At 51.6% G+C, this 13888-nt stretch overlaps 1 protein-coding gene across 1 annotated transcript; it reads right to left on the bottom strand.

Annotated features, from left to right (window-relative positions):
* Nucleotides 1–1398: 1398 nt before the first annotated feature.
* On the bottom strand, nt 1399–3172 carry GMORB2_6221 (uncharacterized protein; the record flags this gene model as incomplete). Its single annotated transcript, XM_035468191.1, has 2 exons — nt 1399–2582; nt 2749–3172. 2 exons carry the CDS (start codon nt 3170–3172, stop codon nt 1399–1401), a joined length of 1608 nt encoding a protein of 535 aa, XP_035322172.1.
* Between the last annotated feature and the right edge of the window lie 10716 nt (nt 3173–13888).

The raw sequence follows: 13888 nt of genomic DNA, 5'->3' as shown, positions 1-13888 counted from the left end.
TCCTTCTTCTTCTTCTTCCACTTCTTCTTCCTTCTCTCCGGTGTCACTCTTACCGTAAGTAGTAGGTATGTGTGTGTGGGTGTGTGGGTGTGCGCCCAAGTTCTTTTGACAGCTGTATCTGCAATGCTCCCGTGATTGACAGTGGGGAACTGGCAATCCCCTCTTGTTTAGCGCACATGAGGTTTCCTGACCGTCAGAGAGGACTTGATTCGTCAGGCTCCCCAACACCGCCCAGAGTGACAGGCGCTGCTAGTCTCCTCCGGCCTGCCCGTCAGTAGTAGACAGATGATGGAATCATCATCACCGACTTAACTACGACGACGTACTTCGTAGTCCGAAGAGTGGGGAAAGGCGTGCATCGAGGGCCCCATCGCGCGCAGGTACCCATGAGGCCGTGCCAGCTAATCCATCATTCTTACCACGCAAAAGTTGGTGGAACTGGATCTTGTGAAGAAATGAACGAGGTGAGGTTTGATTGATGTGTTTTTTTGTCTCTTACTGGGTGTGGGTTCAAAGATGAAATATAGTGAGTGGTATAAGAAGTACAGAGAAGAGAGAGGAGAAGAAAACACGTTGCAAAAACATGGAGTCATCATGACTACCAAGGTACAGATGTTCTCATGTCTCTAGCATGATATATCCCACCCATAGCAGTGGCATGTCTCTCCAGCATCCTCGAGAAGAGGAAAGATCGAAAAACGGTAGCAGCGAGAGATTGAGAAATAGAAAGAATGTAGAGTGAAAAAGAGAAGCAATTCAAATCTCACACCCCACGGCCATCTGTAGGAACAATCCTTTCATTCACTTCTATCCACATAGTGGCAGTTCACACGAGAGTAAAAACAGCACGCACACAAGCTGGGAAGACAAGAAATGGATCACGGAGTGTGAGGATTGAAAAAAAAAAAATCATGTTGATGATGTACAAGTAAAACAAGTGGAAAGGCAAGACAAAATGCAGCGCAGATAAAACAATAAAATAAAGCCACTGCCAAACAACAGAATAAGCAAAAAGTTTCCAGTCCGTGAGCGCTTGCAATCTCTGATATGCTTCTTGTTTTTTTTGTACTCCTCTAAATATCCCCCCAAAAAAACATGGTGGCCGCCCCAAAAGTTAAAATAATTATGTTTTTTTTGTTTGTTCCGACCCTAAAGAGAGCTTTGCCGCAAGACCGCAAGCAGGCATAGGCAAAAGCGAAGAAGAAGTGGTTCGTGTCATCGTGTCAGACATTGGTCTGGTGAAATAGAAAAAAATGAAGTCTCCAGGACCATGATGGGTATGATGATGATGTTGTTGTTGTTTGTATGCGTGTCCCGGCCTTCACCCCAGGATTGGGTATCGTATCCTCCGATTTTATTTTTTTTGGTTTGTTTGGTTTGGTTCTCGTCGCAGGTCCTCTAGTCAACGCGCTTGCGTTTCTTAGCGGCCTCGTCGCTGCCACTCTCGGATGAGGAGTCGCTGCCGGTACCGCTGCTGCTGCTTCCGGGAACCTCGGAGGCGATCTGGAAGAGGATCTTGCCAAAGGTCTTGTAGTCATCCGGGGCCGGTGCACCAGGCACGCCTGCTGCGGAGGCATCGTGGGCCGGGGCCGTCTCGCCCTCCTCGAGGATGTTCATGATGAGGGCACCGCTGCCGTGAGTGCGGCCGTGCTGAGCAAGGTTGTCGCTGCGCGAGAACTTCTTGCCGCATTCCTCGCACTCAAAGGGCTTCTCCTGGGTGTGGAGAGAGCGATAGTGACGCTTGAGGTGCTCCTGGCGACGGAACCGACGGTTGCACAGCTCGCAGACGAAAGTCTTGGAGGGGTCATCAGTCAGGGACTGCTTGCGGCCGCGGCGGGTGGACGACTTGGAGGCACCGCCCGAGGCGCTGGGGGTGTCGGAGCCGGAAGAGGGGCTCGAGTCACTGGTACTCTCCTCGTTGTCGGGAATGCTGGTCTCCTCGACCTTGGCGTCGGTGGGGACCATGGTGACGGCGGGGTGGACGGCCGGCTCGTTGTTGGCACACTTGGCACGCTTGTCCCTGTGGCAGTCGTCGCTGCAGGCAGAGGTGGCAGGTGTGTTGGGCTCCGAGGCGAACTGGAAGCACTCCTCACCGTCAAAGCTCAGGCTCTCCTCGCCGATGAAGCTGCCGTGACCGAGGGACACGACCGAGGAGCCGGTGCCGGCGCGGGGGCGGGTGACGTCGCGGGTGTTCTGCTCGTCCAGGCTGACCAGGCTGTTGACAAAGTCCTCCTCAGACTCGAGATCCGACAGGTCTTCGAACGAGGGCAGACCGTCGGGCAGCTCCGGGTTGAAGTCAAAGGTGGGGTGGGTAGCAACGTGGGACTCGGCCTTTGGCTGAGCCAGGCGGGCCTCGTCGTAGCCGAGGGTGAGGGTGACGGAAGCCTCTGGGGCGAGAGTGGAGTGAGCCGACGAGCCAGAGACGGTCAGGTTGCGAGGGTCGCAGAAGGAGATGTCGTGCTCAGATTGGGCGTACGGCGCAGGAGACGGTGAGAGCGATGGGCACGAAGTGTTGGAGAAGGAGTCGTTGAAGGTGGAGCTGCTGAAAGAAGGTGCCTTGACCGACTGAGATTGAAGGTACACTGCATTTGAAGCTTGCTGGTTAGCTCTCTGTGTCTCCACTTTATTATATAAGGCTCGTGCCTGCGGTACCACCGCCACCGCCAATCACGAAATGTGGCCGAATGGGGAGGCAACGGTTGGTTCGCAGGCCAGAACAGCACAGCAAACGGAGCTTCTTTCACTTACTCGGCGTCATGGGCGGGGAGCCGCAGCTAGACCAGTCCAGGATGGAAGCCTCAATCGGGTCCATATGACCATTGGGCAATTCGTTCTCGTCCAGACCAGAGAACATAGGGTTCATGGGCGTCTGGAGAGCGTCGAAGCTCTTGGGGCTGCCGACAGTGCTGCCCGAAGTGGACAGAGGCGGCGTGGAGGGAAAGTAGGAGTCCACGTCCGTATCCAGCATGATGGAGGGCTTCTGGGTAGATGAGGGCATGGGCGAGCCCACGGGGGTCATGACATTGTTGTAAAGCGTGGGAGCATGGACGTACATACCCGTGGACTGTGCCACGGCGTACATGGCCATATGTCCCTGCTGGTGAGCAACAAAGGCTTGTTGACGGTCGTCGGTCTTGGGGTAGATGGGGTGTGCCACCATGGTGCTGTCCATTTTGGCTGTGTCTGTGTGTTCCAAGTTGGGCCTTGTTAGTTTCCTGCTGCCAAGAAGGTGACGACCTGCAAGCTCTGAGGGGAGCCTCTTCTGCCATACCTGAAAGCTGTTGGTTTCTTTCTTATTAGGATTTGGGTTTCTGTATAGGTGGTGCAGGTCGTGGTGTCGTAGAGAGTAACAGTTATACAGTTGCGCGAGCAGGATCCTTTCTTCTGCGTAATAGGCGTAGCCAAAGGATCGGTCTATAGGGTTCCGGTCCCTATGAGATTTGTCTGATGAAGAAAAGGAATGGACAGAGCAGTCAAGTCAAAGACCGTTCCTATTTGTTTTTGGTACAGCGTAGCTCGAGGAGAAAGGTTTGATGTTGTACAACGATGTGCCGTTTGATATCAAGAGTTGCCTTTGTGGAAGAGAGCGAGGGCAACAAAGATGTTGTGTCTATCACATGTGTTGTGTGGTAAGTGCTGCGTGTTTGGGTGTGCGTGTGCTTGATAAATAATAGAAGGAGAGGAAGGAAAACTTCGAAGAGTTATCCGAAGAAGAAATGCGAGCCACGGATTAAAGAAAGAGAAGACAAATAGCAGAGAGAGGAGACAAGGATGTCAAAATCATGGAGGAAGCAACGAAGAGGCGAACGTTGGACCTGGAGCCGGGGGCCCTTGGAGGATAAGTACTCTGGATACGTAGGACGGTACTGTACCACGTCGAGACCCGAGATCAACTGGTGCCACAGCAGTGTGCAGTGTGCACCGCCCCCCATGCACGCAAGGTAAATGGTTGATAGGCAGATGGCGAGAGAGAGAGAGAGACGAGAGACTTCGGGCCAGCAGGGCCTACGGTTGTCTCACCCATGTCATTGCCCATGGTGGACACCATTCCCAGACCAGGGATTCATCCAGCCGGACGAGACGGCTCGTGCGTCCCTTTCCAACCAGGACCCCTGCCACCGTGGCTCCTCTCTCTGGGGCAGAAGAATTAGAAAGAAGTCGAAAAACAAATAAGATAAAATAAAATAAAAGGAAGCCGCTCGGATGCGCTTGGGGCTGGTGTGTGTGTGTGTGTGTGTGGTGTGTGTGGGAGTGGGTGTGGGAGTGGGTGTGGGCGTGGGCGTGGGCGTGGGTGTGGGTGTGGGCGTGGGTGTGTGGACTCTTTTTCCTTCTTTTCAGTTGGGGGTGTGTCATGATGGGTGGCGGTGGTGTGCATGTGTACTCGTAACTCGACAAAAGAGTATCGCTGGTTGTATATCCTTACTGGTAGCAGGAGTGGTCGCTGCTCATCTCTTCAACTAATTTTCTAGAGGCAATATTCGGTACTCGTACGAGAAAGAGTAGAACCCTGTCCATCACCGAGGGATTCCTGGTTGACAGCACAGGATTAATATCAATTTCTGTTTCTCATGCCCACCGGTCGAGCTTCGTGTTGCCCTCCGTCACTTTTCTCTCTTGTCATTACGAAAGAGTGATGAAGGAAGAAGAAGTAGAAGGGGAAGAGACGAGAGGGCTGAGAGACGTATGTGTCTCGCTTCTTCTCCGACCTCTCGGTGACGAAAGAAGGCGCAGCGGGTACGTACGGACGGAGTGCTACTGGTAGAGTACCGAATAGTCGTAGTTGATGCTTCTAATTCTGGACGAGGGAGGAGGGTGTTAGCCAAGTACCGTACAAGTACTCGTAGAGTAAAACCAGCAGGCTAAAGGCGGGAAAAAAAACGATGGAAGCCTTCTCGCAATTGTGTCAAAACTGATCAAATGGGATTACTCGGGGTACACGCATGATGCATGGGGTAATGGGAATCAAGCCATGTATCACTACGTATATATGTACTCCGTCTACTCCATACTAATAGCAGCTAGTAGCACTCAGAATGAACAAGTCAAGTAACCTGACCGTAGTTTATTACGAGTATACCAGTAATATACTCGTAATACGGAGCACTCGGTATATAATAATAGCAGTAGTAATCATGCACGGATCATTATTGCGGACACGGCGGACGACGACGGCGACGACGACGACGGTGACGAAGGCGAAGATGAAGGCGAACGGAAGGACGACACAGACAGAGAGAGAGAGAGAGAGAGAGGAAGGCATACCACATCCGTACGAGTTACATCTCTCTCATCTGTGCGCAGCCAGCGAGCGGGTGGGCGCGTTTGTGCATAGCTGGCTTCTTCCTCCCTCTTTCTTCCTTCGCGGCGGATGGTGGTGGGGGTGCGTGCATAAGTCAAGTTTGGTCTTTTTTATTTTTATTTTTTATTTTTTGCACTTGCGTTGCATTATTATCTATTACGCGCCCTTGTGCCATTGTGGAACGCGATCAACGTCACAAGCAATGCATATCACGTAACGTGATAGGACAAGAGTACAAGGGAAGATTATGTACGGGAGGTACTAGCAGTAAGACTATTACTAGTGGAGGTCGTAGCAGACACAGCTCGCGTCCATCCAGCGCGCACAACACACACACGCACGCACGCACACACACACAACCCCATCTCATCCCTCGCCATACTGGCGCGTCGCGCGTCTTTGTGCACAACCATTCGCTGAGTTGTGTGAGATGTGTCGTGTCACATTATCCCTTGGGCGCGTCATTGACGCTTGCTCCCTCTCTCGACCAACAGCTTTGCACTGTTCAGCTGTCTCTCTTGGACACACACGCGCGCACGCGCACCCACACATACATATATGGTGGAGGCGTTGTTTGCCCACCAGTAATGATGAGGAGCCGAGGGGGGGGGGGGAGCAATGGGACAAAAAAAAATCATCATATGTTTGTGTGTGTATTGTGTGTGAACAAGAGGGCGGCAACGTGACCATCTCGTGATGCTGCTGATCGGCACACCCTCCCCTCCCGGCATCCCTTTGCGAAGTCTTGATTGACTGGTTCTTCTGCTCTCGCAAACTGCATATGCACACATACATGACCTGCTATAACTAGTCGGACATCGATTCTCTCTCTCTGCTTTTTTTTCTTCCTTATTTTCTTTTTTTGGTCACAGTGGCGGTTCCTGCATTCTAGTCGCATAGGACGTACGATGTTCTGCCAATAGCCGCCTATGGGGCCCCATTCACTCCAATGGTGCATCAATCGCTTGCGCACTATGACGAGGCCGCGTCGTCTCTCGCCCTCACTGGGGAGGCACGAGGCCTCCGTGACGGAGTGATGTTGACCAGTGATCGGAGGTATTAGTGCCGCGCAGGTGAGGGTGCACAAAGTACGCGCTCATCAGGTTGGCGCGTTCTTAATATCTCGGCATATGTTGAATTGCATAGTGATAGTGCAAGCAGTGATCTGTACTAAGACTGGGATGTATCGTCATGTCGTACGACTAGTAATGATACTGCTGCCACTGCAAAGTCCTGCTGCTAGTATTAATGTATTAATAGTGCTGCGGTATTACGGAGTACATACGTAGTAATACCTCGCAAACTGACAAATAATGCACACTCTCGATGCAGACTACTCGTACCTTGAGAATCAACGTTTCTGTCCCTCCTCAGCCAAAGGGCGTCCAGTCCACCATGCTATACTCGTACCCATCCTCCAAGTCCTAGTAATGATAATGCACTCGCACACCGTCGGCGGGGAGCATAACGCCTCTTCCGCGGCGTCCCGGGCATGGGTTGGATGGTGCTAAATAGCTTTCTTTTCTTTCTTTCTTTTTTTTCTAGTTTGCTTATGAAGAGGAGGATGATACCCAGTACCCTGTATTGGACTTGGGTGATTGATTATTCTCCAACGAAACGACGTAGCAGTACTCGTACAAGGTATTAGTGGAAGAGAGAGAAGGAAACGCACACTACTCGTACGAGTACATTATACCAATCAGAGCTAGCGGATGAACGAGGGAACATGGATTATGCCAAGCAGCGCAGTATCCGTCGTAGGATTAATTTTATGCGACCTCTTGATTTGGCCGTCCTCTGGGGGTTGGCTGCCTTAGTTTAATTACTAGAGCATGCGGCAGGTAGTAAGTAGCATCTGCACACCTTCCCCCGAGTCCGAGTGATTAGACACCCGCACGCACTGGAGCCAATACGAGCCCGGGCGCACAAGTGTGCCCGGGGTTTTTTTCTTTTATTTATGTCCACAGTCACCAACCAGTCACGGGCCGACGTCGGTGGTCACTTTTATATTTATCTATTAATCTTTCTTTTTTTTTTTTTTTTCTTTTTTCCTGCTCACATCTACAACCACCCTGCGAGCACATGCCCTCCGGAAGGACTCCATACAGACTCCAGTCGTCTTGACGGACCGGTTAGACGACTCGACGGGGCATGCGCAATCTTGAGTCCTCACCGTGCATCTACTGCGCCTGGGTGGACCTATGGGCACGTCCGTAGATCTCTCTGAACTTGTGCTCCATCAAGAGAGAGAGAGAGAGAGAGAGCGAGAGAGTGTGAAAGTTGAAATCCCGCCATTTCGTGCATTCTCAAGGTGGCCCAGTATTAGCGGTGACTGCTGCTGGGGCTGCTCCTGCAAAGCCTCTTCAGCTGTCGAAAGCCTATTATAGGTTGCCTGCATATTGCATATACGTTTACGAGTGATAATAATAGAGAGAGAGAGAGAGAGAGAGAGGCATGATCTCGAACGGCAGACGAATAGGCAGCTCAGATGGCCATCACAGCCTCGTATTGGCCAGGCTTAGACGGGCAACGAAAGCCATCCGCCACAAAACGAAGCATCCTGTTGCAGAACTTTGCCACCAGCGCGGCTGTTCCTTACAGTAGCCCCACCCCGAAAGTGGCTCAATCATGGGGGTATCAGTGGTTGTATTAGTACCTGTCGTACATATATATATAGTTAGGTATAATACAGTAGTATTACCTATCCTTTCTGAATATCAGTATCAGACCTGTTTGATATCATTACGTCGTGTTATATTGCCCTACCTGACGGCGACCGACGTTTTGAAGGCGAATTGATCAGTGTCGGAGGAGGAAGGTTATGGTACCAAGACACATCAGTTACGAGTGAAGCAAGAAGAGAGAAGATGATAACGCCGTCCAAATACCTTGGCTTGGGTACCGCCACGAGGGATCAGCCCTGTATATCCCACGGACTCATGCAGGCTCTTCTTTAGCGAAACCCGCAGAGTCACGCGTCCCGTGGAGCATCGGCGAGTTGAGAGCTTCCGGATGTCTTCTTCTCCGTACCTATCTCTCTCTCTCTCTCCATATCCCCCATGCCGACCAATATGCGTCATCGAATAGATGTCCCCCAGTGGGACGGGCGATATCGACAAGCCTCGCGAGTACGTAAAAACAGGTGCCTCTGTACTCGTAGTGGCTCTATTTTAGTGTGGCGGTGGGGGTGATGATTCGGCCGTCCGCAATGACGATCTCATACCAGGCGGACGATTGAGCGGATACTATGCCCCCTTGGGCGATGCTAAGATACCGCGCTTTTTGTTAGTACATATCGCGAGTGCAAGTGCTCCTCGTCGTCGCACAATCTACGAGTGCTATCGAGAGGCGACAGCCTAAGCGGGCCCCTCATAGCTCCTGGAGCTAGAGTGGGTAATACTAGTAGTGATGCTAGTAGTGATACTACTGCCACTCGTATTGCTCTACAAGTACACTACTCGTACTATTACCTCTGATGATGTAGGCGGGTCCCCCGAATATTGAACTCTCCAGACTACGAGTAATGAACGAGGACTAGTATTACGTCGTCGGCGGACTCCGGTTATTATCTGTATTGCGACATCGCCAGTTCTTAACCTGGCATACATGCAGGTTGCCGGAACGAATGAGATCGTCACGGCCCAGGGCTCAGACTAGTGAGTATCATTGAGAAGGCGATGATACTCTGTCACCAGGTCTCCGTCAGGATCTTTAGCGTCTCGTGAAGAACAGTCTGAGCAGTACTACCAACGCTACTGCAAGCCCCGACATGTTGGACGCAACAAGTGGCTGACTGGCTGCGCTGTTAGTCCCCCAAACTTGCCGGTCTAGTAGAGACTGCACGGAGTATAATACCTCGCAAGGAAGACACATGGGCTCGGGGACCGGAGAAGGAGAAGAACGTAGAAGGGAAGAGAGAACTGCCGTTGGTTCTCTATAGACTCCCCCACGCGAAGTCTGATAGCTCCGGTCTAAGTTGCATGTACATTACGAGGTGACGCCGCGTATACATATATGTATGCTGTACTACTGCTACCACCACTGCCGCCACCACAAAGTGAAACGAAGACGAAAAATACCTGGCATTAGTACCATCTAAGCCGTAGTCAGGTACGGGCTTCTACCCCATTGGTCAATGGGCACGGGTCGGAGACAGCTTGAAACTCTAGCGCTGCATAAACCACGGATGTGAAGCACTAAACTGTTCAAGTCTGATGATAATATTGAATAGTAGTACTGGTGGCTTGACATCGTCGTCCCTGTCGGCCCATGCATGCATATTCTGTCTCTTTTATGTACGCACTTGCACAAGATAGGATCGACCAGCGACTCATCTCAAGAAGTGGGACTCGCCAAACTTGTATTATGCCTGCCTCGTTATTTGCGATGAACATGTACCTCCGTGCTTGCATGGTGCCTCATAACATGCGACGTGATATTACTGCTGGTATTAATTAGTACGAGTAGTGCGAGCACTACCCGCGACACCGAACAGCCGCCAGCTCACGAAGTGACACTATCCGTACTAGTAGGTAGTAGTAGTCCCAGTAGTAAGGACTAGAGTCAGTAGCAGTACGAGTACTTGCTTGTATTGGAACGATTGAAACCACTAGTGTCAATACCGCGCAGTATAGCGAACTGCGTTATGCGCACCAAAAGGTTCGCACGCTTGTCTGTAGACTGCACTCGTGCAGGTAGACGATGTCACCGCTTGCGGAGTATCATGAGCAGCGGCGAGCACGCTGCATCGTGCCTGTTAGACCGACAAGCATGCATACATGTAGTCCAGATTTACGGAGTAGTATTGTGCTGTAGTAGACTGTAGTAGACTGCAGTAGACTGTAGTAGACTGTAGTAGGCTGTACGAGTATAGCATTAATTACCGCACGGCTAGTGCAAGGCAACAACACTACATGTGAAAAAGCATACATGATGCAGCATGGAAATGTCCTCACATGGGATCAGAAGATCATCACCGATTGATGCCATACGAGTAATGAGTAATGCCTCGTGCAGTCTGACCATCACCACCATTGACAGTATGATTACAGCTATAACTGTACGTGGATAGAACCTGCCCTAGCGCGCACGTCTATACATTACGTCTTTGTGGCATAACCACGAGAAGGAGAATAGGAAGAGATATACAGATGTAGTCACAGCTTAGTCGGACCGCCATGTACAAGTAGGCAGGTGCCAACCGGGTATTTTCTTCCTTGTTTTCCCTCTCTTACTGATACGGGCCTATCAGTCCCGCTACTGAGGCCCAAGAGAAAACATCATGTTAGCTCAGGCACTACTTTTTTTTTTTGGTACAGGTACTTGCTACTGGTAATACCCTCATATCACCTGCCGACATAATGTGAAATATGTGCACTAATGGGGCAGGCACAATCCTAATGCATGCAGTCAAATGGTATTGCATATAACGTGGGCGCAGTAATAATTACAGGTAGTAGTAGTACATATATCAGTGCACAACACAACTAGCGGTGGCACTTTTGCATGCTGGAACGTGCATGACCCCCGCTCCACTGATGTGTGTGTGTGTGCCTGGGGGAATCTTATGTACAAGATGTACAACTGCTTATACGAGTACCGTATTAGCCGTGATACAACATGATTTACAGCATTATTATGCTAAATTAATACCTCGTCTGCATGATATCGCTACAGAGGGGACACGCATTAATTCAGACCTACGAGTGATATGATACACAGTCTTCCGGTAGGCTGGGTGCTAAATCCCAAAAAGAGAGGGTCCCTTACCCGAGTATTGCAACGAAACCACACGTGCTCTCCATCTCTGCGGCCGTGAGCGAGGCCTACTCGTAGGGGCCTACTCGTAGGGGCCACCCATTGAATGTTTGGCGACGTACATAGACCGGTGCGTGGAGAATGTAGTAGCATCGGGCGGTACCTACATGATGCATGTGGCACTCTGCAGGTACCGTGGGTTGCTCCTGCCGCGACCTGCAGGAACGAGCAGCTAGCTAAGATTCCTCGCACTCTTCCCATCTTCGTCATCATCATCCTATCTCCCAGTTTCCATCTCTCTCGCATACTCGTGCACGCTCGAAAGGGGTGTGGGAAATGGGGAGAGGATCACAGCAAGGAAATTATTGCATCAATGCAAGCTTTCTGTTTACCGCCTAGAAGGAATCGCCGAACTTTGCATCTTCTCGCCACCCCATATTATTTATTAATTTTTCTCATTTATTGTCGTTATTATCTTACACTCTCTCTTCTTTTCCTTCTTCCTCCGCTTCTTTTTCTTTTTTTTTCCTTTTCCTTTTCCTTTTTCTGCTCCGTACCATGGCCGTGCATATGCACGCCCGACGACCAGGTCAGGGATCACAAGAGTGACAGGTCGGCATACAGTAGCAAGGTTGTGGAGAGCGGTCCCTCTTCCCGAGGACCCAAAGGTGAAGCTAGCATGGCTCCTTGGTTGCTTGGTTGAAGAAGCCCCAAGACGGGTGTCATCCCGTTCGTCGGACCAGCATCCCCGGGACCCGCGTGGGTCGACAGGAACCACAGCTTGGAGTCCTTGACACGGCAAACCTTGGCTGGGACGGATCCACTGTCGCCCCCTCTCCCCACCGATGCACCGTGCTACGTACATATGTACGTACTGCTACGCTTGCCTGCTGTCAATCAGATAGCAGCAAGGCTCAGAATGAACCCTGGTCGACCGCTCATCACCGCCAGCTTCGTCAATACGCTAAGGCTTAGCTGATGGGCGCCCACTGATCCTCGGCCACCTGTTTCGTCGACGATTCTGTGGAGATTAAACGCTGATGGTACGACCGTACGGGTACTCCGTACGTAGTACGGGTAAGGTGTACATTGGTCTGCTGTTTACACCTTGCGGAGTGCGTAAGTACGGATGCTCGTACGAGGAGGTACGGAGTACTGCCGAGTCATCGTGCGTGCATGCCCATGCTACACCCTTGATGATCCCATGGTGCGATGATACCGGGGGGCGACGGCCAATTAGCGACGGACGGCTCGACTCTTCAACAATCCATCTGCTTGGGTCAATCTGAGGACTGCCGACCCAACAAGCACTTGCCAGCCAGGGCCCCCAGCGCGGAAGCATCGAATCCAGTGGGAAAGAACAGACAAGCGCTGATGAGACGCTGTGAGTGGTGACCGACACTCTGTGTCTCTCTCGGTCTACATGTGATACCTAGCCAATCCGTGATGTGTACAGTAATGCTCGTGCTGAAATTGTGCCAATGAACGAGTGTGTACCCGGCCCTTGACACGCACACCAGGGCCGGACCGAAATTGCAAACACTGGCTCGTTACTAATTCCGATCGCCCCATCTACGTCGCATCATTATCGTCCGGTCTGTCACTTTGACATTCTGCCGCCGGCCATTCAGCACGCCACTAACTAGGGACACAGGCACACTTTTGCGCCGGAGGCACGGAAACCTGTCGTTTTGCGGATATCACGTCGATTCTGTGACCAAGGTGCCGCCACCCTCTCAAGTGATTGCCGCACCGATGATGACACTAAAGCATTACCAAGCTACCACGCTAGGGTGGCGAGAGGGTCAGGTCAGGGGAGACGAGATGATTGATGATGCTGCCCCAGGAAAAGAGAAAAGAGAGGAGGGAAGAAGGGAAAAAGCAAGGAAGAGTGTACGTACCGTACCGTACCTTGCGGTATAGCTTACCGGTATTGCACATACGGAGTAGCGAGCACGAGCACCAGTAAGTCGTCGCTTTAGGTGTTGGTGACAACTGACAGTTCCCCCGCCATGCAGCACGTACGAAGCATCCGTCTGACCGTTGGCCGCAGCCCGAGGGTGTCGGTGTGATGGATGCACTGCCGTCTCCGAAGACGACACGCAGACACGCACCAGGATGATGCAATGGCTGGTGCCAACCACTACGAGGGACTGCTACTGCTACTGCTACTGCTACTGCTACTACTGCTACTGCTACTACTACTACTACTACTACTACTACTACTACTACTACTACTACTACTACTACTACTACTACTACTACGTGTATGGAGTAGTAATATATTACTCGGGTCTACGTACTCGGTGGAGGGTGTAGGACGATTACTCGTACCGGAAGGCCGGCCGCTCCCGCGGGGATGGGATGGTGTGGTACTGGTACCTGGACGGATGGGGTGAGAGGATTCACTTCTGAATCGTTCTAGAAGACGGGCGAGAGAAGGATGATGGGTACGTCAGTACAACGTACTCGTACCCATCCAGGGTTGAGTATTTTATTACTGGGAGTGTGGAGCACCAAAAGGACAGGCCCGACGTGGGAAGGGAATAAAAGGGAAAGGTCAAGGAAGACCAGGCCAAACCCTGTCGAGTCTGGACCATCCAAGCAGTACGGGACCGGCTGGGTGGATATGCAAGAGCAGGGAAGCCGAAAAGGGTTCTCACATCCGACTCTAGGCCGTAATTCAACCTGGCACCGGGTGCGCACTCGTTCCCCGGTACGAGTGCCTGAGGAGGTATGATTGGTCGAGGGGGTACCAATGCTCGGTACTCGTACTCTGTCTGTACGGAGTATTATTATCTGTACAGTCAGAGGGTGCCCGCCCCCCCCCCC

Source organism: Geosmithia morbida (assembly GCF_012550715.1).
Source record: "Geosmithia morbida isolate 1262 chromosome Unknown scaffold_5, whole genome shotgun sequence".
NCBI lineage: Eukaryota > Fungi > Ascomycota > Sordariomycetes > Hypocreales > Bionectriaceae > Geosmithia > Geosmithia morbida.
Note: the sequence above shows the minus strand (reverse complement) of the source record. Positions and strands in the feature narration are given on the sequence as shown.